This window comes from Cetorhinus maximus, chromosome 3 (genome assembly GCF_964194155.1).
Source record: "Cetorhinus maximus chromosome 3, sCetMax3.hap1.1, whole genome shotgun sequence".
Classification (NCBI taxonomy): Eukaryota; Metazoa; Chordata; class Chondrichthyes; order Lamniformes; family Cetorhinidae; genus Cetorhinus; species Cetorhinus maximus.
In genome coordinates, this window is record NC_135881.1 from 187,682,747 (window position 1) to 187,707,793 (window position 25,047).

A 25,047-nucleotide genomic window follows, 5' to 3' on the forward strand; every position below is an offset into this window, starting at 1 on the left:
GTACTGAGTAACAAGAGGGGCAGGGATTATTCCCACACCCATAACAAATGCTCTCTACACTGCCCAATGAGCCATATAGACAAGAAGGCTCCAAGGCTTTGGTCTTTGTTGAGTCAGGTCAACTTAACTCAAGGTGGTAGATGGAGCCTGAGAATTGGCTTCAGCAATTTGGGGTTAGGGGTAGGCGAAGGCTGGGGGAAATCAGCCTCTGTCTTCATTTATGGGTTTACTTAATATCTCCCCACCACCCCCCCCTTCCAAATATTTGCACATGTGGACATAACTTGCGGAGGGAACAGACTGGCCTGTGGTGCCGGCCAGCGGCCAAATTGCCTGCTGATACTGCCTAGTTTCACGGTGTTAAAAGGTGGATTTTATTTTGCAACATCATTTAGAATCATATATGTCCTGATATGTTGTGATGGTCAATATAAAATTTACTATTGAATCTACTTTCACTATTGTTTCAGGCAGTGCTTTCCAAATCAAAATACCATATCATATAACTTTTTCTTCACTTATTCATCTCCATTATGGCGCTATTGCCAATTACTTTAAATCTATCTATCCTTTAGTTACTGGAACTCCAAATGCTTTCTGTTTTTAGTACAGGTAGTCTTTTAAAAGTAGCCAAAAGGTTCTGACAGCCATTCTGAAACTGTTTTCTCGTTTGACTCTATCTCAGAACACCTTTGTAAAAGATTCCTACGAAACATATTCTTTAAATTTTTGCACTCTCCTAACACCATGGGCAGGTGACAGGGGGTCTCACTTGCCAGCTGGAGAGCCAACAAGTCACCTCCTTTCAGGAAGGCCTGTCCAGTCAGGCACCTAAGCGGACAGTGGTGGGCCTTCCCCAGAATCAAGGACTCTGGGCTGGAAATCCCACTCCCTAGAGCTGTCAACCAATCAGAGGCTGGCAAGCTGTACATTACAGACAGCGCCAGAAGGAGTGGTGGCAGCTGCCTGTAATGCACCCGCCAGAGGCCCAGGATCCCTAGAGACCCCAAGCCAAAGGTGAGTGAGGACAGGTTGGAGGTCATGAGGTGGGGATGCGGGGGTAGAAGATCAGCAGCAAGGGGAGGGAGGTGACCGTTAGCAGCCTTCGCTTCCCGATGCAGGGTCCCTTGATCAGGCCTTTGAAAGAGGCCCCTCCTCCCAGCGGGCAAGCAAACCTGACAGGAAGTGAATACCAGTGACAGTGAGATGAGGCCCTTAAGTGGGTATTAATTGCCCACTTAAAGGCCTCAGTTGGCAGTGGGGTAGGAGGCAGTCCACAAACGTTCCTGATCCAGACTTAATTGGTGGGGAAGGTGGCAGGGGCACCACTCTCCTGCCCAATTAAATGTCACCCTGCCTCCAAACTCACTTCGGGGAAGGGCATTAAATTCCACCCCCTTTCGGGATGGGGGTGAAATATGTGCATTAAATTAAACATTTCAAATTTTCTTTCCTCTATCCCCAGAGGTCACTATGGCTTGCAGAAGTTCCAGCACCAGACACAAGTGTGAGCCTTAATAGTAAGTTAGGCAGACTACTTGAGCATGGAGGACTTAAAATTGCAAACTAAGCACTGGGGTTCACTTCTAGATAAAGATTAGAATTGAAAAGCAAGCAAGTTATGTTAAACTTGTTCAGGACCTTGGATAGACCATGCTTGGAACCCAGTTCTGGTCACCATATTACAAAGAGGTCCTAGAGGCAGAGGAGAAAATGCAAAAATGATTTACAAGAATGATACCAGAGCTGAGAGATTATAACTATAGGAAAAATCTGAACATGCTGGGACTCTTACCCCCTAGAAACAAGAAGGCTAAGGGATGACCTGTTAGAGGTCTTTAAAATTGTGAAGGCATTTGGTAGGGTAGACATAGGGGGCTGGATTTTACAGAGCGCCGTATTCCCCGCCCTTCCGACTGATAAGTCGGTCACTGGCCCGCCCACCTGTGCCAAGTGCCCCACAGCAATGTTTCAGGGGATAGCCTTAATTGCTTCAGAGTGGGACTACCGCCCCCATCTGGGAGGCTGCCCCATCCTAGAGATTGGCCAGCAGCTCTGTAGTCCCAGCAGCACTAGGATCAATCGGTGGCCAATGCTGGGACTACAGCCATTTCCTGAGGTAGAAGACATGATGGACCCTGGAATTCAAGGTAATCCTGGGGTTTTGGACAAGCCTGGCTTGCAGACACCAGCGAGAAGTTAGGAGGAGGGTGGGGGCGGGATCTGGGTTTGAGAGGCCAGGAAGTTGAAGGGGGTTTCCATATTGGGCAAGGGGTGCCCCCCGATAGGCACAGGCAACCCTGCCAAAGGAGGTGCCCCCCACTTCCTGCCGACAGCAGCCCAGCCCGCCTTGCCTCGGCCATCCCCTGCCGTGGGCAAAATAGCAGCGCCAGAAGTGAAATGATCCTTTAAGTGACCAAAGGGGTCTCAGTGGGCCTAAGGGAGGACGGGCTGCCTGACACCTTCCCCGCCCACAGTAAGTGGGAGACAGGTTGGGGGTGGGCAGGAAGGTGGTGGGAAAGCTACCTGTTTCATTTTGAGTCCCCCGCCCCCCCCACCAACTTCAAATACACCAACGGCATGGTGAGGGCAAGTGGTGGCATAAAATCCAGCCCTGGGAAGATGTTTCCACTGGTGAGGAAACTAAAATTAGAATCCTTAAATATAAGCTTGTGACTAAATAAATTCAATAAGAAATTCGGGAGAAAGTTCTTGTCACAGAATGTGGTTAACATCTGGAGCTTGCTACCACAGGGAGTAGTTGTGGGAACTAGTATAGATAGGTTTCTAGCTTCCCCTTAAATCTCTGTAAGGGAGAAAGGAATATGTTGATCCAGTGAAATGAAGTAGGTTGGAAAGCAGCTTGTTTGGAGCATCAACGCCAGCACAAACCAGTTGAGCCAAATGGCCTATTTCTGTGCTGTAAATTCTAAGCAATCCACAGCCAAGTTTGAGCCTGAATGCAACAAAAGCCATGCACCTGTAATTTCCAGCATGAGACACTGAGCAGTGACTGAGATTTAAAAGCCCTGTGTGATTTCTCCCACCCCGCCCCCTCCTAAGACTGGGAGTGCTGAAGCTACCAGTGATAAATCAGTTATAAATGTAGTTGAAAACCTGTTAAAAAATGCCACAAGGCCTGAAGGTTTGCAATTAATACAGTTTTGGGGATTGGCATTCCAGTCAGTGCATTACACAAAGAAATTCAAGGCTGAGATGAGGCCACTCAGCCCCTCAAATCTTACCCCACTAGCCTGCAACAAATAAAATTCCATAGTTTATAAAATTTTAGTGTGGAAGGAGGCCATCTGATCCATTTTGCCTATTGCTAGCTCTGAAAGAGCTGTCTATACCCTCCCATTACTCTGCCCTTTCATTTTAAATTTATCCTTTTCAAATTATTAATGTGCTTGCCTTTTAAAAGCTATTTGTAGGTGCTGCTTCCCTTTCCATTATGGTATTCCATATGTCCAACCTGTTCTCTGTTAGAAATTTCTCCTCACCTCCTTTTGTTCTTTTGATCATTTTAAACTTCTGCCCTCTAGTACTGACTCATCACATAGTTGGTCGCTATTTATCTGCAGCCCTGCGTAATTGTTAACATCCCCTGTCAGATGCCCTTTTAACCTTGTTTTTCCTAATTGAAAGAGCCTGGATTATTATAGCCATATGGGAAATCCACTTGCTAGATCCAGTTTGAAACCTTCAGTTCTTAATGTACTCAAAGGTACACTTGTAATTCAGCAGATGGCATGATAAAAGAAGCAAATACTTCCCCGTTATAACCTCCAATGCTTTCGCCTTTTAAAAGCCCCTTCAAGCAGACTTTTCCAAACTTTCCTCGCTTTGAAAAAAAGGGTTTTTCCTAACCACTGTTCCAATATAAGGTAAGCGGGGTCTTCCCTCACTGGCAAAGGATATTCTGAGCAGCCATGTGTGCTGAATGAATCTTTTCTGTTTTGCTTTCTCTTTTCAGGGGAGTGAAAGCCAAACACTGCAGCACTTGTAACAAATGCGTTTCTGATTTTGATCATCATTGCAAGTGGCTGAACAACTGTGTCGGAGGACGAAACTACTGGTCAGTTACGTGGCATTTGTGAATTTACTTCCAACTCTTCAGATTTTTTTTTTTTAGAAGTGGTTAATTAACTAACAGAAGGAGCAAGCAGATGATTAACAAGTGAAAGCACTGACATTTTTATTGGCCTGCATTTTGTGGTAGGAAAAACTGTTGGCATTTGTCATCATTACTCTTCTGAAACTGACAGCAACTGCTAGAGTTTGCATGTGTGCAGTTAAAAGCAGAAATCCAGAAGTTGCTGTCAGTGATTATTACATGAAGAAAGTCAAGACTGAGATGAGGCCACTCAGCCCCTCAAATCTTATCCCACTAGCCTGCAACACATAAAATTCCATAATTTCTAAAATTTTACAGTGTGGAAGGAGGCCGTCTGATCCATTTTGCCTCTTGCTAGCTCTGAAAGAGCTGTCCGTATCCTCCCATTCTATGCTTATCCATAGTGCACTGCTGAAGTCCACCCAGTCTGCATTCAAATAGAAATCACTGAACTGAAGAAAATGTTCCCATTGATGTCACTGTAGAAACACTTGAAGTTTGCACCTTGTTAATGGCATGTTAGGTTCGTAATCACTGCTGAAAAACCTCTCCAGCCCTGGAAACCAATTTTTATATTTGTGTAATGTCAAACTATAATAAAATTCACATTTTTAAAGTATATATTTCAAAGTTTATGATCTTTTAACATCTTCCTTAATTCCATATATCACCATCATTTATTTTGCTCTCTATAAAATGTAAATAAAAGTGAAGGATTGTCATTGTATTTTGCTGCCTGTGAGAATGCTTCAATGTGATTGGCTGTACGCCCTGATTGATGATATCACTGTGCTGGGAGCCTGGTAATCCATTTGATGCCAGATTCAAACTAATGTTGGAAAAGGGGAAATTATGCCACAGAGATCACTAGATCTTTGTGGGCAGCTTTCTTCAAGGCCAGTGGCGAGCACCATCACTTCGTCAATGTCTGCAAAATTCTGGGCCGTTACATTTTTGAACAGCATTGGTATTAAAAAGGAAAAGAAATACTTGCTTTCATAAAATAGCTTTCATAACCTCAGGGTATCCCAACATGCTCTACAGCCAATACAATGCTTTTGAAATGAAGGCACTGTTGTAATGTATGGAATACAGCAGCCAATTTCTACACAGCAAGTCCTGCAAACCGCAATGAAATAAATGACCAGATAATCTCTTTTTTTGGTATTGGTTGAAGGATACTTGTTTGCCAGGAATAAGTCCCCTGTTCTTCTTTGAATAGTGGCCATGGGATTTTGATATCCACCTATAAAGACTGGCATGGTTTAATGTCTCATCTGAAAAACAGCACCTCTGACAGTGCAGTACTCCCTCACTACTGCACTGAAGTGTCAGCCTAGACTATGTACAAAAGTCTAGCAGTGAAGCTTGAACTCACAGCCTTCTAACTCAGAGGTGAGAGAGCTACCCCTGAGCTAAGCTGGTATGTGTTTGAATTATTAAACTGGCCATATGCTTCATGGAGTGAGAATATAATTACAATTCTATTGCATATCTCATTCTATTAATGCAGCATTTTAACTGGTGAAACTAGTTTTCTTCATCCGACTTAGTCTATATTACCAAGTTATTAGAATATGACTGTTGTTTTCGGTATCTGACATTTACTAATTATGTTAAATAGTTTTTAAAAAGAAGGCAAACAAAACTGCAAATGTTGGAAATCTGAATCAAAATGAAATATAATCAGTATCTGCAAAAAAGGCAATTTAACTTCTCAAGTATAGTGTGTTGCTAAGAAGCAGATAATAATTAACCAACTTGTTGGAGCGTGACTGTTTATTCTGAGTAAATCGAAATTTATGTATGCAAATAGGGAGCAATGCTACTGGGACTTTCTTATGTATTTTGTAGATAATCTGGGCTATACATAGGATTGCATAGTGCTCACAGCAGAAAAATGAGCCTTTCAGCTCAACAGGGCTGTGCAAATCTTCATGCTCCTCATCGGTCTCCTCTCACTCTACTTCATCTAACCATATCAGCAGATCTTTCTATTCCTTTCTTCCTCCTGGTCCTTACCAAGCTTCTCCTCAAATGCATCCGTGCTATTTGTCTCAGCTACTTGTGGTAGCGAGTTGCACATTCTAACTGCCCTTTGTAAAGAAGCTTCTTCTCCATTTTGTTTGGATTTATTAGTGACTATCTTATCTTTGATGGTCCCTCGTTTTGGATTCCCACAAGTGTAACATCTTCGGCTGTCTACCCTATCAAGCCCTTCATAATTTTAACAACCTCCTATCAGGTCACCCCTCAGTCTTCCCTTTTTTAAAGAAAAGAGGCCCAGCCTGTTTAGCCTTTCCCGGTGGACATAGCTGCAAGACTGGTACAGTGCCTGGGCAATCTGCCCTTAAAGGATCTCAATGAAGTGGTGAAGAGAATGTTTCTTACACATAACTTGGAAATTGCTTGGTGCACTGTGAATTCTGTTATTTTTTTTGAGGGGAGGGGAAGAGAGCTTGTAAAAAAATTAAATGTTATCCCAAGGGGTTGTGAGAAGCTTTACATAAATCTGTAGTAATGAGGGGCAAGACGAATATTCTGAAAAGTTTGTGATCACTTGCTCAGTGAAGGTAGGAGGCTATTGTATTTAGAATATCTTTTAAAAGAGCTAATCTTTAGTCCCACCTGTATAATATTTAATCTTTTACCTTGCAGTGAATCTAATCTGAATAATCGTTCTTGTAAACAGCTTTTTCAAAGAAAAGATCTTGTGTCATGATTGAGTGGTAGTTATTTATAACTGATTTGAAAGTAACTAGTTCTCTAATTAGGCTTCTGGCATGAACTTAATCTAGTAACAGGGTAGTTTCAGAATGGTGCTGTAAGCATTATCGTTGTGCCTTAGTTGCGACTCAGATGTAGTTAATGGTTAACTGCATAGCAGGGCCAGGGTAAAGAAGGTACAAACAATTCAGTTTAAATGGAACAGTTGCCAAGGTAGCAATGGAATGCTTATTTACAGGTCAGACTGTGTTTACTGAGGCTTGCTGGGTAACAACTATTTGCTTTGAGCCAGTTAAAAACACTTGGATAATTTTTTATAGTTCCTTTCCCTCAGCAATTGTACCACAGCATTTTCCATTAGAGCCTTTAATCTTTGGTGCCATCATTTTGTCTTAAAGTGTCCCTTCACTGTCGCTGTGACAAAATCCGGGAACTCCCTTCCTAACAGCACTGTGGGTGTACCTACACCACATGGACTGCAGTGGTTCAAGAAGGCAGCTCACCATCACCTTCTCAAGGGCAACTAGGGATGGGCAACAAATGCTGGCCCAGCCAGCGAAGCCCACATCCCGTGAATACATTAAAAAAAATTTTTTTTAATGTAAACAAGCATACCACACTTAAGTGACCATACCCATCACCAAACCTGCCTTTTCCCATCTCTGCCTTTGTATTAGTTCATCTGTTGCTGAAACTTCATCCATACTATTGTTACCTCTAGATGCAATGATTCCAAAGCTCCCCTTGCTGCCTTTCGATTGTAATGTGGCGTTAAGGGACAGCCGCATGCCATTATTAGAAGGGAAATGTGTCATGTGACCCAGCCTGTTTCACTTTGGCCTTTGAGCAGAACGCAGCGCACACAGCTCTGCTGTTGATGTCTTCAAGCTTTCTATCCATGTCTATATGCTCTCATGTGCCTAGTTTAAATAAATGAACCCATAATGTGTTTACACAACCCCTTATGAGTGATTGATAACTTTATATCATTACAAAAACACAACATGGTGTTCATCAGTGATCAAACAGTGTGGCAGCATGAATCAGTACAGGTACCATATGGTGAACAGCCTCAGATCGTGTTTCATGACCCTTGATGATTTGGTCAGACCACAACGAGTTTGTAGCATCAGAGGGTGTTGAAATCCCAGCATGGTGAGTGTACAGAAAAGCTTTGAAGACATCAGCAGCAGAGCTGAGTGCGCTATGTTCTGTTCACAGGCCAAAGTATAATTGAGGCTGGATCACATGACATACTTCCCTTCTAGTGATGGCATGTGGCTATCCTTTAAAGGCACATTACAACACTTCCACTCTCCGTAAAATTCAGGTCATCAAAAAATTCTTTCCTGTATCCTAACTCGCAACACCAAGTCCCTGTCACCAATCACCCCTGTACTCACTGTCCGACATTGGGTCCTGATCTGATAACACCTTGATTTCAATTTCCACCATGGCCTCAACCTCATGTTGCCAATCGTCCAGTGTTGCCCTAAAGTTTAGAAATTAAAGATTGATCTCCATAGAACTGCAACGAACAATCCAGGAGACAAATCACGAGGGTAATTTAAGAAGTGCTTTTTTAAAAAAAAAATAATTCTTTGAACACTTTTGTCAATTAGTTCCAAAAGTATTTGAAATGGGATAAAGGGCTGTTACAGTTAAGAATCATCCAATTGGATCATGAAGAGTGTATTCACTTTCCAGTTGGTATGGTAAGGTAAGGTGCTGCACTCCGAGCATAGACATGTTGAGTGACCATTGGGTATGTGTGGAGACATGGTGGTCAGAGGCAGAAGCTCATGTGATAAACCTCTGGGAATGTGTCCCTACCTTTAACCTCCTCCATCCCTGCAACCCTTCAGGATTCCTATGGCTCTTCCAATTCTGGTCTCTTGCACGTCCCTGATTTTCATTGCTCCACAATTGACACCCATTCCTATTGCTGCCTCAGCAATAAGCTCTGGAAATCCCTCAATAAACCTTTCCTTTTCTCTACCTCTGCCTCCTGCTTTATGTCGCTCCTTAAAATCTATCTCTTTCACCAAGCTTTTGGTTACTTGTTCTAGTACCACTTTATGTAGCTCAATGTCGGTATTTAAGCTCTCATTGTGTAGCTTATTCTTTGAAGTAAGGTAGTGATTACCACACCAGAATCCTCGATCTTTTTTTTGTTTTACTGGCATCCTGTGTTTCATGTCATTTTTTAAAAGTAGAAATGAGGTGTGTGGGATCAATGTGTTGTATTATAATTATCATTTGGCGCTCTCAGTGTCAAATTGTCAGCCTTTGCACACTTGCCTCTGTATCACATGGTTGTGGGTTCGATCATCACTAAAGAGATTTGAGCACGTATGCCAGGGATACACTCCAGCACAGTACTGAGGGAGTGCTACACTGTTGGAGGTTTTGTCTTTTAGATGTGCCATTAGACAATTGGCTGCTACATTTCTTTACATTAAAACATTGACAGCAGAGAAGTTATAATGGGGGACTTCAATTATCCCAATATAAAAGCTATAGTAATAATGTAAAAAATAGAGAGAGACAAAAGTTCCTACAGTGTGTTCAAGTGAAATTTTTATGTTTCCAGTCCAACAAGAAAGGGGATATTGCTGGACCTAGTTCTTGAGAATGAGGTGGTTCAAGTGAATCAAGTGTGTGTAGGGGAACATTTAGGTGACAGTGATCATTGCCTCATGAGGAAGAGGGCCAATTTCATTGGGTTGAGAATGAATCTGCTTCTGGTAAATTCAAATCAAAGACCAGAATTTTACATTCGGTGTGCGGGTGTGCACCCGATATGTTGGAACGTAAAATGACGTGCGATGATGTCGGGTGTGCGTCCCGACATCCCCGTGCACTGCCACGATGTTTCATTCGGCGGGCGAGTGCCCGAGTTGGCTGCACGTCCACCAATAATTGAAAGGCCTATTAAGGCCACCAAGGACCTAATTAACCTGAATTTTACACTGCCCATCCAACCTTATGGTTGGTGGGCAGGTGAGAAGGCCGAGCGGCCTTTACATTTTTTAGGAAACCTCATCCACGAGCAGGATAAGGTTTCCTAAAGCTCTTACAAATTAAATAACTTTCTTTTGCCATTAAAAACATGTCCCATCTCATGTGGCACAGTCACATGAGGGGACATGTTTCATTAAATTTTTAGTGTCATTAGTAATTTTTTAAAAATGCTTCAATCTCCCTGAGGCAGCTCTTTTGCATGCTTGTGCAAATTGCGCGCTAGACCCGACTCTCCCTCCTCCCCCCGCCTACACAGGCAGTTTTCAGCGCTACTGCTCACGATCCACACAGTGTGGGCCTTAATTGGCCCACCCACATGAAATCAAGGTGTAGAGCCAATCACGGGCGGTGGTTGGCTCCCCACTCGCTCCCACCGAGCCCACACATGGAATGTAAAATTCTGGCCAAAGGTTGGCAGGCAAAACCATAACAGAAGAATGGATTATCCTTTAAAGAGGAGATAGTTCGGGTACAGTCAGGATATGTTTCCATGAGGGGAAAAGGTAGGACAAGCAAAGCCAGAGCTCCCTGGATGACACTAGAGATAGAGTAAGATGAAGCATTTATAAGCTTTTATATTATTACTATTCCTTTTATATTGGGATAATTGAAGTTCCCCATCCTAACTACTTTGCAGTCATTGTTTCAATGTAAGGAAATGCAGCAGCCAATTATTTAATGGCACATCCAATAGAAGAAACCTTTGACAACTTAGCACTCCCTCGGGTTGATAATACAAATGAGAACTAGGCTAAATATAGAAAGTTCAGAGGGGCAATGAAAAAAGGATTTAAGAGGGGCAAAAGAGGGAATCGGAGAAGAGACTGGAAACTAATGTGGAAGTGATTCTAAAAGTCTTCAATAGGCCTCTAAGTAGTAGAAGGGTGGTAAGAGGAAGAGCGGGGCCATTTATCGATCAAAAAGAAACCTACGCATGGAAGCAGAGGGCTGGCTGAGGTACAAAATGACCATTTTGCATCTGTCTTTACCGAGGAAGAGCAAGCTGCTCAAGTCATAATGAAAGAGGAGGTAAGTGAGACACTGGTTGGGCTAAAAATGGATAAAGTTGAGGCACTAGAAAGACTGGCTGTACTTAAAGTTGATAAATCACCAGGACCAAATGGGATGCATCCAAGGATACCCAAGGAAGTAAAGGTGGAAATTTCAGTGGCACTGGGCATAATCTTCCAATCCTTCTTAGATACATGGGTGATGCCAGAGGACTGGAGAATTGCAAATGTTATAGCCTTATGCAAAAAACGGTGTATGGATAAACAAAGCAACCACAGGCCATCAGTTTAACCTCAGTGCTGGGAAGACTTTTAGAAACAATAGGCTGAATTTTGCTGTCGGTGAGCAGGGGGCGGGGCCCGCTCGCCGATGCGCAAAATGATGTGGGATGACATTGGGCAGAACCCCCGACGTCATCCTGCCCCATTTAAATCTTCAGCAAGGCGGGGGCACAGCGAAATCAGCTGTGCGCTCGCCAACCTGTCAATGGCCAATTGAGGCCATTGGCAGGATAATTAAAACAATTAAAGGACCGGCCAGTCCAACCTTAAGGTTGGCGGGCAGGCCAGGAGCCCCGGCGGGCTTCTGAAAAAACATGAAACCTCATCCACTGGCGGGATGAGGTTTCATGTAGGGTTTAAAAAACTTTAATAAAGTTTTAGTGAAATTTATTAACATGTCCCATCTCGTGTGACATTGTCACATGAGGGGGACATGTTAAGGACTTTTTTATTTTTCATCTTTGTACAACTGTCAGCGATCTCCCTGAGGAAGCACCTAGCCTCAGGGAGATGTACGCTCTTTCGTGTGCATGCGCGAAAGAGCGCACTCTCGGGGGAATCCCCCCCCCGCCCGCACAGGAAGTGCATAGCGCTTCCCGCCGGGCGGACCTTAATTGGCCCGCCCACTTAAAATGACGGTTGGGTCCGCTTCTCCAGCGGGGATCGGCTCCCCGCCCACCAGAGATTGGGGTGGACCTGCCCGGTAGGCAGAAAATTCTGCCCAATAATCAGGGACAAAATTAACAGTTGCTTGGGCAAGTTTAGATTAATTAAGGAAAGCCAGCATAGATTTGTTAAAGGCAAATCGTGTTTAGCTAACTTGATTGAGTTGTCCAATGAGGTAACAGAGAGGATTGATGAGGGTAATACAGTTAAAATATATATGGCCTTCCAAAAGGTTTTTGAGAAAGTGTCAAATTAAGAGGCTTGATAGCAAAGTTGAAACCTGTGGAATAAAAGAGAATTCCCTTTATAAACCTGTCCCCCTCTCTCCTTTAAGTTGCTTCCTATAACTTACCTCTCTGATTCTTAATCGCCTTCTGAAGTGGCCTAACAAAGTTGGCTGAGTGACAGCAAATGGAGAGTAATGGTGAATGGTTGTTTTTTTGGTCTGTTTGGGTTCTCCAAAGGTCAGTACTAGGACCACGACTTTGCTTGATCCTTATTAATAACTTAGACTTGGATGTAGGGGGTACAATTTCAAAATTTGCAAATGCCACAAAACTTGGAAGTATTGTGAACTGTTAAGGGAATAGTGTTGGACTTCAAGAGGATCTGGACAGGCTGGTGGAAAGGGCAGACACATTGAAGATGCAATTTAATGCAGAAAAAGTACAAAGTGATACATTTTGATAGGAAGAGAGTGGCAATAGAAACTAAAGGATATAATCTAAAGAGAATGGAGGAAAAGAGGGAACTGGGGGTGTATGTGCACAAATTATTGAAGGTGGCATGGCAGCTTGAGAAAGTGGTTAAATAAGTATATGGGATCCTGAGCTATAGTGTACAAAAGAAAGGAAGTTATGATAAACATTTATAAAACACTAATTCAGCTTCAACTTGAGTATTGTATCCAGTTCTGGACACTGCGCTTTTTGGAAGCATGTGAAGGCTATAGAGAAGGTTTAGAAAAGATTAATAAGAATGATTCCAAGGATGTAGGACTTCAGTCACATAAATAGACTGAAGAAGCTGGGTTGTTCTCCTTGAAGAAGAGGAGGTTTACAGATTTAATAGATCTACTCAAAATCATGAGTAGTCTAGACAAGGTAGATGGAGCGAAATTGTTCCCATTGGCAGTACGGTCAAGAACCAGAGGACACCAATTTAAGGTGAATGGCAAGACAACCAAAGGCAACATGAGGGAAAACTTTTATGTAGTGCGTGTTAACGTCCTGGAATTCATTGCCTGAGATTGTAATGGAGGCTGACTGAATTATGACTTTCAAAAGGGATTTAGCTAAGCACCTGAATGGGGGAAAAAAATGCAGTACTACAGAGAAGGGCCAGGGATTGGGACAAGCTAAATTGCTCTAGCAGAGAGCCACCACAGACTTGACTAGCCAAATGGCCTTCTTCCATGCTATAACCATTGATTTGATGACTTTACACTTCAAAGGTACTTCACTGATTCTAAAGAGTTTTGGTTCATCCTGAGGTGGTGAAGGTGCTGTGCAAATGGAAGTTCAGTTGTATGTAGAATATATAGAATATCCTGGTAATAAAGTGTAAAACTTACTGGCCCCAGAGAATTAAGCAACATAAGCATGTTTTAATTCTTAAATTTGCCACATATAATATTCTTTTCTTTTCAAATCTCTTTAGGTTTTTCTTCCATACGGTGGTGTCAGCTGTTCTCGGTATCCTGATGGTTGTACTCGTTATCCTTTATGTTTTCATCCAGCAGTTTGTAAATCCAGAGGAACTTCGCACAGCTCCTCAGTTTGAAAGTAAGCGCCCGAGGTTTAAGTTAAGGTTCATGTTGGCTGTAATATTATGGCTTCACAAGGAGAGAGTAATTGTTTCCACCATTGTTGCTGCGTTTTTTTCATCATTGCCCCATTGGCAGCCTTAACATTAGCTGCCCAAGCCTAAAATTCTGGAATTCCCTCTAAACTTGTCCCTCTCTTTCCTCCTTTAAGTTGCTCCCTATAACATCGGCTGCAGCGGTTCAAGAAGGCAGCTCACCACCGCCTTCTCCAGGGCAATTAGGGACGGGCAATAAATGTTAGCCTAGCCAGTGATGCCCACATCATCCCCATGGACGAATGAAAAAAAAGAGATTGATTATCTTATTTATCATCTTCCCTAGTACCTCTTTTGGTGACTCGGTGTCAAATTACAGCCCTAAGGTTGACCTACTCCTGTTCCTATGTTTCTAGATTGAGTCTCTTCCTAAATTAGAACCCTATATCTTAGAATCAAATTTGTCTGATCTTTCTTCAACATCTCAATGAAGGTAGAATATGCACAGAATTTTATAAAATATTCTAACTATGGCCTGTTATGCAGATTAAAATATAGCCTATTTCCACTTATAATCAAATGGATGATTCCCTGTGGGTAATTATTGACCAAGGATGATGTATGTGCCTGCATGCCACTTTAATGTAAAGGTGCTCAGCAGCACAAGGGTTAACATGGGAGTGGAGAATAGCACCACCCATGGTATGATGCATAGAGTCACATGGTAATGGACTGAGAGAACAGTCCAGAGAGAACACTCTGGAAGCCAGCCTGCATGGAGACAACAGCTCCGTGTATGACCATGCCTTGGATCTGTAAATAGTTAAAGGTTAACAATAAATGGTTCATTTTTAAATATACAAGTCTCAAGATCCCACCATTGAGACATCTAAAGAACTCATATTAATACAGGAGAGAGCAATGAACATGTTTGACTATGAAACATAATTACACAGCTCCTTCAGTATAAGATTCCGATTTATAAAGCTGCTGGGTCGAATCTTTTTCATGTTATATTTAAAGCTGTGTGCATCATCTTTCTAAGGAGATGTTAAACCGAGGCCCTGCCTGCTCTTTCAGGTGGATGTAAAAGGTCCCACGGCACTATATTGAATAAGAGTAGGGAAGAACTTTGCTTCTGGCACCTTTTTCTTTTTTCATTTTCCACTTCACTTATTTTTCTTTATCTCTCTCTATCCTTCTGTCTTTCCATCCATCCATCTTCCCCACTCTGTATGTGTTTCTCAACCTGTCTGTCTTTTCCATCAGAACAACCATTGTGTCTTGTGAATGGCTGACTTGAGATGGGAAATTAGACTGTACCACATTTAAGAGCTGTTTTATATTACTTGGTGCTTCCAGTGGTAATCCTGATTTTTTCTGGACTAAGCAAAATGATGCTTTACCCATTAAAAGAGCTGTTCTCCACAGAAGTCCCTGGAGGCTGCATTAGCACAATGACAATCACTGGTGGGCGGGCCTGGTGTTCAAATTCCTGTGGTGTTTTCCTGAACTCCCACTCCAATGTCTGCAGAAAGCAACCATTTCCAGGATTTCTTCTTCTGGGGCCTGTTCTTCAATGCAAGTGGGGTAGACTCAGCAGCAAGGAGATTCAATGTCCGACATTTGGTACTGGAAAGATAATCTAAGATAAGCTTCTGGAGCAGCACTTCAATAATTATACAAACAATGACTGTGAAGGACCTTCTGGTCCAACCAGCCTGTACCGCACAATTGCATTGACTTCGCCTTGCGCAACGTTAAGACGCTCTCCATTCCATCCGAAGCCACATGATCTCCTGGGAGAGGTGAGAAACCAGATAAAAACCTAGGCCAATTTAGGAAAGGAAGTATCTGTGAAATTCCTCTCCGACCATTTTTATAAGATCAAAACTGATCCATGGGATCCCTCTGACCACGCTGATATTATCCAGTGCCTACCTTTAGTACAAGGTGGTCTTGGTTAGAAACAGATCCAGCTCTTTCTTGAAGGAATTCAGTGAATCAACATCCACCACACGAGGGGCAGCCTAGGTATTTTAGCATCTGGGAGAAGAATCACCTGACATGGAACCTAGCTATGGCCTTATACAACTTAAAATTGTGACCCTGGTCATCCTCTTAACCTCACCAATCTAGTTGAAACAAATCACATCTAAGTCTCTGCCTCTCTAAAGTGTAGACTCCCTGCTCTTTGAGCCTGTCTTGATGACTATACTTGCTTCAAACTGGGAATTAATCTTGTGGACCTCCTCTGCACCCTTTCCGAAACTTCAGTCTATCCCACCTGATTGGTAGTTTCTGTTCAAGCACACTTATCATGACAGTGGTGATTTTAGGTGATTTGTAAGGTGGCTCAAACAGAGTGAAGATGGACTCCTCCTGGTTTTGCTTTTCTTGCAGCTTTAATTTATAAGCTTACCAACTATGTGGGGCACTCACATGCACGAAGTATTGAGCAGTCTCATTAGTGTCACCAACTCTGGACATATTCGGAGGTTTCATCTCATGACCTCCGTCCATCCCACCCAGTTAAACAGCCGTGGTTTGTCCTCACTAATTTTTTTTAAACTAATAAATGAAAGTGTTCAAAGGAAATGGAGGAAGGAAACAGTTTTTTTTAATGCCCCCATCATTTGTACCAAAATTTGATCATAACTGTTCCTGAAGACTCCCAAAATAATGCTGATTTTTAGCAAACCTAATCACCATGTTCTTTTTCAGTGAGAACCCCACAGATTTAATGTTGTGTTGAATATTGCAAAGGGGTTTCTGCTTTCCGCCTGTTTGTTTTCATGTATACAGAAATTTCTGAAATATAATCCAGATATCCAGGACCTAAAATTTAATCTAAACACAGGTGGGAATTTAGGCAATTCTCTGGATCAAAGCTTGGAAAACCTAACAAGGATTCTGCTCCGTTTTTCATTTGGAACCATTTGCAAACATTTTCAGTTAATTGGGGTTTGGGAATTTTCCAGCATCTTGAGTCTGAGAAGTGTTTCAGGCCTACCATAGGAATTCCACTCTACATTTAAAGGCCTCAGTACAACTCTTGCTGGCTAGAAGCTGGTGTAAGTAGCACTGAGGTCTTTGACACATACCTCAGAAGATCCCTCAAGAAAGGCAATCAGTTTTCTTTAAAATAGCAGCTAGCTCGGGCCGATGCTCTTCAGAAGAATAGATTGGTGTGAACATCACTGAATTGTCCTTATTGGCATAATGACTGCACTCCATTCACCTGAGGTGGCACAGGGCCTATCTGCTGCCAACTCTTTCATTGATGGAATGTCAGAATTTCATGGCTCAAACATCCAGCTTTAGCAAGCAAGAACAAACTTGCATTTATATAACACCTTTCATGACCTCAGACATCCAAAGTGCCCTACAACTAATTTAGTACATTGACGTGCAGTCACTTTGGTAATGTGAGGTAATGCGGAAGTTGTCTGTGCAAACAAGGTCCCACAAACAGCAAGGGGATAATGAGCAGATTGTCTGTTTTTGTGATGTTGGTTGTGATATGAATATAAAACAACAGGGAGAGCCCCTGCTCTTCAGACATTGCTGTGGGGTCTTTTATGTTCAAGTGAGAAGGTGGATGTGGCCTTGAGTTAATGCCTCGTCCAAAAGATGGCACCTCTTGACAGTACAGCACTCTTTTGAGCTCAGCATTGAAGTGACTACCTAGATTAATTGATTGTGCCAAGCTTAAATGATTGCATTTTCTTTATCTGCACAGAGGTTCGAGGAAACAACACTTGGTTGGTGTTTCTGCCCATTGCTCCCGTGGAGACAACGCAGGCTGGAATTTTAGTCATAGCGGGAATCACCATTTTCCTCGGACTCGCTTCACTGTTGTTACTTGGTCATCTACTGGGCTTTCACATTTATCTGTGTGAGTTTCATTTGTTATTTCAGATTATGAAGGTAATTTCAGGGTTTGTTTTAGTGGCAAAGGACTGTGATTTAAATTTCAGGTTGTTGTGCTGCATTGCTGGTAGTGACCCTCAGGTAGGTTGTGGATGGGGTGCTATTGGGAGGGAGGGGAGTGAGTGGGCAGAAGACTTGGACTCATTGGTAGCAGGCAGCTACCGTTAAAGGACAATGGTTGTGCCACATGTAGTCTACGTGTTCCTCAGTGCAATGGATCTGCCACTGGCTGAGTTCAGGACAGATCAATTTTGGGAAAAGGCCCTGAATCAGGTGTTAGGCCTTTATTTGTACATGAAAAGGGACTAATGCCTGTTCTGATGGGGTCCCTTTACTGGTGTAGTGATCAGCACACTAACAGTGCAGAATGTACACGGTTAAGCCACCTGACATAATAGATGCTAAGGTGCCCATTTTATGCCTGTAAAATAGGTTGCTGCATCGACCAATTTATAGGCCTAAGTGTCATGTTCGAGACAGATACGCATGTCAGATTTCACATCCTATCCATCAGCAAAGGGTTTTGAAGGAGAAAGTAGTTGAGATGGAATGGTTTAGTGATGGAGTTCCAGTAAGAGGGGAAAGGTGGCTGAAGGCCTTCCAGCTTACCAATGTTGCCCATCTATACCTCATCCCCTCAGCCACTAAACACATTCTTCACACTTCTATCACCTTTAAACTCAATTACTCCCATTCTTCACCCTCCATAACTCTACCTTGTACAAAACTCTGTTTTCCTCACCCTGCCACGTCCTGCATTGTATTAAATCCTCTTCACCTATCATCCATTTCTCACAGTCATACCCCAGTTTCCTGTTCTCTGTCTTAATAATAAATTTTAAATACTCATCCTCATCTTCAAATACCTCCCTGTATAGGCTCTGCCTACTTGATCTCCACAATCTCCACCAGTCTTCTGTCCCCTTTGGCACCCTTCCACCCTACTGCTGTAATCTTCTCCAGCCATTGATCCCAGCTCATGGCCTGTAGTACATCCCCTCTCCTCTTTTCCTCATCATTGGTGATAAAACCTTCAACTGCCTGGGCTCTGCTTTCCAGAACTCTGAACTTAAACCCTTCTATATTTCCCTTTCTTTCTCACAGGATTGCATAGGATATATGGCACAGAAACAGACATTCAACCCAACCAATGTCGGCATTTATTGTCCACTTGAGCCTTCTGCTGTCTTTCCTCATCTTGTCCAGCCTCCCTTTAAATGCATCCATACCATTCACTTCAATTGCTCCTTGTAGTAGGGAGTTCCACATTCCCACCTCTCTCTGTGTAAAGCAGTTTCTTCTAGAGTCCCTATTGGATTCTATAGTGATTATCTTATATTGATGGCCTCTAGTTATGCTCTCCCCCTCAAGAGGAATCATTCTCTCTGTATCCACTCTATCAAAATCTTTCATAATTTTAAAAGCCTCTGTTAGGTCACCCTTCTGGCTTTTTTTTCCAAGAACCTCATTCTTTCATGATATATGTACCCTCATATTTTTGATATCATCCTTGTAAATCTTCTCTACACCCTCTCCAGTAACTCTATATTCTTTTTACGAAGATACAAATGTACAAAGTAGGAGCAGGAGTAGGCCACTCAGCCCCTTGACCCTGCTCCGCCATTCAATAAAATCATGGCTGATCTGATTGTAACCTGAGCTCCACAATCCCACCTACTCCCAATAACCTTTCACCCCCTTGCTTATCAAGAAGCCATCAAACTCTGCCTTAAAAATATTCAAAAACTCTGCTTCCACTGCCCTTTGAAGAAGAGAGTTCCAAAGACACATGACCCTCTGAGAAAAAATTCTCCTCATCTCTCTTACGTGGACCAATCCTTATTTTTAAACTGTGACCCCTAGTTCTAGATTCTCCCACAAGAGGAAACACCCTCTCCACATCCACCCTGTCAAGACCCCTCAGGATCTTATATGCTTTAATCAAGTCGCCTCTCACTCTTCTAAACTCCAGTGGATACAAGTCTAGCCTGTCCAACCTTCCCTCATAAGACAACCCACCCATTCCAGATATTAGTCTAGCAAACCTTCTCTGAACTGCTTCCAATGCATTTACATTCTTCCTTAAATAAAGAGACCAATACTGTGCATAGTGCTCCAGATGTGATCTCATCATTGCCCTGTATAACTGAAACATAACTTCTCTACTTTTGTATTCAATCCCCCTCACAATAAATTATAACATTCTATTAGCTTTCATAATTACTTGCTGTACCTACATACTAATCTTTTGCAAATTCATGCATTAAGACACCCAGATCCCTCTGCATCTCAGAGCTCTGCAATCTCTCACCATTTAGACAATATGCTTCTTTTTTATTCTTCCTACCAAAATGGACAATTTCACATTTTCCCACATTATACTCCCTTTGCCAGATCGGTTAACCCATCTATAACCCTTTGTAGCCTCCTTATGTCCTCTTCACAACTTACTTTCTTACCTTTTTGTCTTCAGCAAATTTAGCAACCATACCTTTGGCCCCTTCATCCAAGTCATTTATATAAATTGTAAACAGTTGAGGCTCCGGCAATGATCCCTGTGGCACACCACTCATTACATCTTGCCAGACAATGACCCATTTATGCCTACTCTCTGTTTCTTGTTGGCTAGCCAATCTTCCATCCATGCGATATGTTACCCCCTATACTATGTGCTTTTCTTTTCTGCAATAACCTTTGATGTGGCACCTTATCAAATCTCTTCTGTAAATCTAAGTATAGTACATCCACTGATTCTCCTTTATCCACAGCACAGGTTACTCCTTCAAATAACTCCAGTAAATTGGTTGAACATGATTTCTCTCTGTCAAATCCATGTTGACTCTGCCTGATGACCTTGTATTTATCTAAGTGCCCTTGCAATTTTCTTGAGCTCCTCCCTCCCTTCCATTTCCTGATTTACATCTATTTCTGGGATGTTACTTGTGTCCTCTATAGTGAAGATCGATATAAAGGATTGGTTTGATTCATCTGCCATCTCCTTATTTTTCATCATAAATTCCCCAGACTCACTTTCTATAGGACCAACGATCACTTTGTTAACTCTTTTTAAAATATCTATAGAAACTCTTACCATCTGTTTTTATGTTTCTTGCTAGCTTTCTCCCATACTGTAATTTTTCCCTCCTTATTAATTTTGCAGTCACTCTTTGTTGTTTTTTATATTCTGTCCAATCTTCTGAATTACCACCTATCCTTGCAGAATTATGTGCTTTATCTTTAAGTTTGATACTACCTTTAAATTTTAGTTAACTACGGATGGTGGCCCCTCCCCTTGAATTTTTTCTTTCTCGCTGGAATGTATCTATTCTGTGTATTCTGAAATATCCCTTTAAATGTCTGCCACTGCATCTCTATTGACCTATCCCTCAACCTCATTTACCAGTTCACTTTAGCTAACTTTGCTTTCATGTCCTCATAAGTGCCCTTATTTAAGTTTAGAATACTTGTCTCATAACCACTCTTTTCTCCCTCAAACTGAATGTCAAATTCAATCACATTGTAATTGCTGTTACCATGTGACGCCTTCACCATGAGGGTATTAATTAATTCTATCTCATTGCACAATACCTGGTCTAGTGTAGCCTGTTCTCTGGGTGGCTTCAGAACGTGGTGTTCTAAGGAACTATCCCAAAAATATTCCATGAACTCATCATCTAGGCTACCTTTGCCCATCTGATTTTTTTTTTCCAGTTTATGTAGATTAAAATCCCCCATGATTATCGCTGTACCTTGCTGACAAGTTCTCATAATTTCTTCCTTTATACCCTGTCCTACCTTCTGGGTGCTGTTAGGGGGCCTGTACACCACTCCCACAAGTGACTTTTTGCCTTTATTATTTCTCACCTCTACCCAAACAACTTTTACATCCTGGTTTCCTGAACTTAGGTCATCCCTCTCTACTGTACTAATCCCATCATTAATTAACAGAGCCACTCCTCCACCTTTTCCTAGCCTCCTGTCCTTCCTAAATGTCATGTACCCTTCAATATTCTATATGAAATATAATATTTTATAACATGGCGACCATATTATACTCCAATGTGGTCTAACCAAGGTTCGATACAGGTTTAGCATAACTTACCTACTTTTCAATCTATCCCCCTACAAATAAAGTTTAGTGTTTGGTTTGTTTTTTCATAACCTTAATTGCTAACATGCGGTGCAAGTTTCAGTTATTGATATATTTGTACTCTGAGATCCCTTTGTTCCTCTACCCCACCTGGATTTGCACCTTCCAATTAATAAATGACTTCCTATTCTTCCTCCCACCACACATTTATCTGTGTTAAAATTCATTTGATAATCGTTTGCCTATTCTGCAATTCTATTCTCGCCCTCCTATAATTTGTTGCAGTCCTCCTCAATGGGTATTGACCATTCCCCCCCCCCCGCCCCCAATGGGTATTGACCATTCCCCCCCCCCCCCCCACCCAATACCATCCCCAATCGGATACCATCTGCAAATGTTAAAATTGTGTTTTTGATTCCAAAGTCCAAACCGTTATTGTAAATTGTGAAAAGAAGTAGCCCCAGCACTGATCCTTGAGGGACACAGTTCACATCCTCCACCGACGTGAATAGCTACCCTTTACTGCCACTATCTGCTTTTTGTCTTGAAGCCAGCTCACCATCCATTCTGGCATTTGTCCCACGACTCCACTGACCTTATTCATTAGTCTATTATGGGGCATTTTATCAAAGACCTTTTGAAATCCCAGATGAATTCCATCTACTACATTACCATTCTCTACTTTCTCTATTACCACCTCAAAGAATTCAATAAGGTTGGTTAAACAAGATTTCCCTTTTGATATCCATGCTGACTATTCATTTTTATATATTGAACAGGATTTTTACCTCGGGCAGTGACTTTGAAACTGACCGCTGCCCACAATCGAGTCCCGACTGCAATTGCACTCTGGCTGGCCAATTAGTGGCCAGCCAGTGTGAAAGGCACACTGAAATGCTCAGTGCTGCCGGGATGGGGGTGGGAATGGGTGAGCACTGAAATATGCGCATGTGCGGGGATGTGCTCAGTGGAAGCTCCCTGGAAGGCACAGAGCTGCCTCAGGGAGCTGAAGAATTTTATTTTTAACATTACAAATAAAGAATTGAAAAATAAGGAAAACATGTCCCCTCATGTGACTCTGTCTCGTGAGTGGGGACATGTTAAAAATGAGTTTTAAAACTTTTTTTTAAATCACTGGTCAAAACCTTACCCCACCCGTGGATGAGGTTTTGCAAAAAAACTTGGCCTATTCGCCTGCCCGCCAATTGAACGTTTGGATGGGCAGTGAAAAATTCAATTTAATTAATTGATTAAGGACCTTAAGAGGCCTCTTAATTGTCGGTGGGCGTGCCCGCCAAGCGAAATATCACAAGAGTGCGCGATGACATTGGAACACTCGCCCAATGTCATCGTTCACTATTTTACTCCCGTTTGGGTCGGGCGCGCACCCACCCGATGAGGGAAAAATTCTGCCCATTATGTCGTCCTCATTTAAAACATTCCCAAAACTTACCATAATGATCATGCTTTTGGTGTTTCCTCTCATATTCTCCCTCCATGTCTCAGTATCCATTTCCCTATCTATTTTCCATTTGTGAAACACCTTGGGATTGTTTTTTACGTATATGTTAAAAAAGTTCAATAGGGTGGATAGAGAGAAACCGCTTTCTCTGCTTGGGAATCAAAAACAAGGGAAAATCATCTCCAGGTCATTCAAGAGGGAAGTCAGGAGGCACGTTTACATAGACAAATCACAGAATTCTCTCTGTCAAAAGGCTGTGGATGCTGGGACAATTAGACTTATTGACTAATGTTCCTATGTTAGAGAACCTTGATGAATTTAAGTGGTTGTTTTAATTTGGCATCATGTCTTGTACCTGGTGCAACCTTTTCTGGTAACAACATATTGTAGCTTAATGCACAGGCTGTGGAAATGGATATGGTGCCGGTCTCTTCAGCGGAGTTGAGCTGAATGTCATTCCTCTACTTTTCCAGTGTGCAAGAAGTTAAGTACATATGAATACGTCGTGCGGGAGCGTCGCAACCAGGACGTCCGAGACCATGGGAACAATGCCGAGTCTGCACAGACTGCGTCCACTAGGATGACTGCTCTTCAGGTAGAGTGCAATGGAGGCAGTCGGTAGGCCATGAGTTCAGGCCCCACTCCAGACTTGATCATCCAGGCTGGTGTTTTGATGCAGTACTGAGGGAGTGTCGCACTGTCGGTGGTACCGTCATTTGGATGAGACGTTAAACTCGGGCCCTGACTGCCTCTCAGGTGGATGTGGAAGATCCCATGTCACAATTCGAGGAAGGGATGTGGGGGGTTACATTGGATAACCCCAAAAAAACACACACAGGGCTTGCTCTAGATTAACCCACACTCGTTCAATTGAATGCAAGCGGTGCGCCAAGTTTGTGCTGCTTGCTCATTTGTATCATTGCTGTCTGCAGCCAATGCCAATAGTGTTGTACATTGTCTGCATGGTGTCGCCTTGCTAGAAGGCAAGCTCTTTTTTTTTTTTTAACTTGTTCGTGGGGTGTGAACATCGTTGGCAAGGCCAGCCTATGTTGCCCAGCCACTGCAGAGGACTGAGATGAGCACTTTGATGGGGCAGCCTACAGAAGAATGCTGATGGCTATACCCACCAAAATGTTTGGTGTTCCACAGTTATTGCATTGCTGGCTGTTACAGACTTTCCCTGACATCCAGAATTACCTGCGACCAGAAATTGTGACTGCAGCTTTTAAACAAGTGCTCGGGTGTTGCCATCACGTTGTAACGAGAAAGAACAAACTTACATTTATACAGAGCCTTGCACATCAGGATTTCCCAACACCATTGAATTATTTTTGAAGGGTAGTCACTGTTGTTTCATAGACAAATGTGACAATTTTGCACACACAGCAAGGCCCCAAAAATAGCAATGAGATAAATGGCCAGAGCATCTGATTTTTGTCATGTCAGTTGAGGGATACATATTGGGTAAAACAGAGGGAGAACTCCACTGTTCTTTGTTGAATAGTGGCATGGGATCGTTTACATTCATCTGAGGGGGCAGACGGGGTCTCTATTTAAAGTTTCATCTGGCTGTGCAGCACCCCCTCATTGTGCCATTGGGCATGTCACCTTGTGTTATAGGTTTACATGGGGTGGATTCCTGGGCACAGGGAGCTTTGTTTCCTTACATAACTGCCCCAACTGTAAATGGTTCTGTAATATAAACTGTCCACCTCTTTACTAGTCTAAACATATGGAGAAGGCTTAGGTATGGAATGATAGAGTCTGCTGTTGAGTTGATGAGTCAGGCTGGCTTGTTGTGGATGTGCTGATAGGAGACGAGCTCTACCCTGGATGCATATGTAGAGTTGCACAAATCACATTGGAAGTCAGATGAACCAGGTAGATCCGTTGTCTTGTGTGACAGATGAGTGGTAACCAGATCTTACAAACTGAA

At 42.5% G+C, this 25,047-nt stretch overlaps 1 protein-coding gene across 2 annotated transcripts in view; it reads left to right on the plus strand.

Moving 5' to 3' along the window:
- Positions 1-25,047, plus strand: part of zdhhc11 (zDHHC palmitoyltransferase 11) — a 145,854-nt gene that overhangs the window by 107,066 nt on the left and 13,741 nt on the right. For both annotated transcript variants that reach the window (XM_078539449.1, XM_078539448.1), the window contains exons 4-7: positions 3,977-4,078; positions 13,486-13,610; positions 17,369-17,524; positions 23,585-23,706. In XM_078539449.1, coding sequence (XP_078395575.1) covers positions 3,977-4,078; positions 13,486-13,610; positions 17,369-17,524; positions 23,585-23,706 — 505 coding nt within the window. The remainder of the gene's footprint in view (positions 1-3,976; positions 4,079-13,485; positions 13,611-17,368; positions 17,525-23,584; positions 23,707-25,047) is intronic.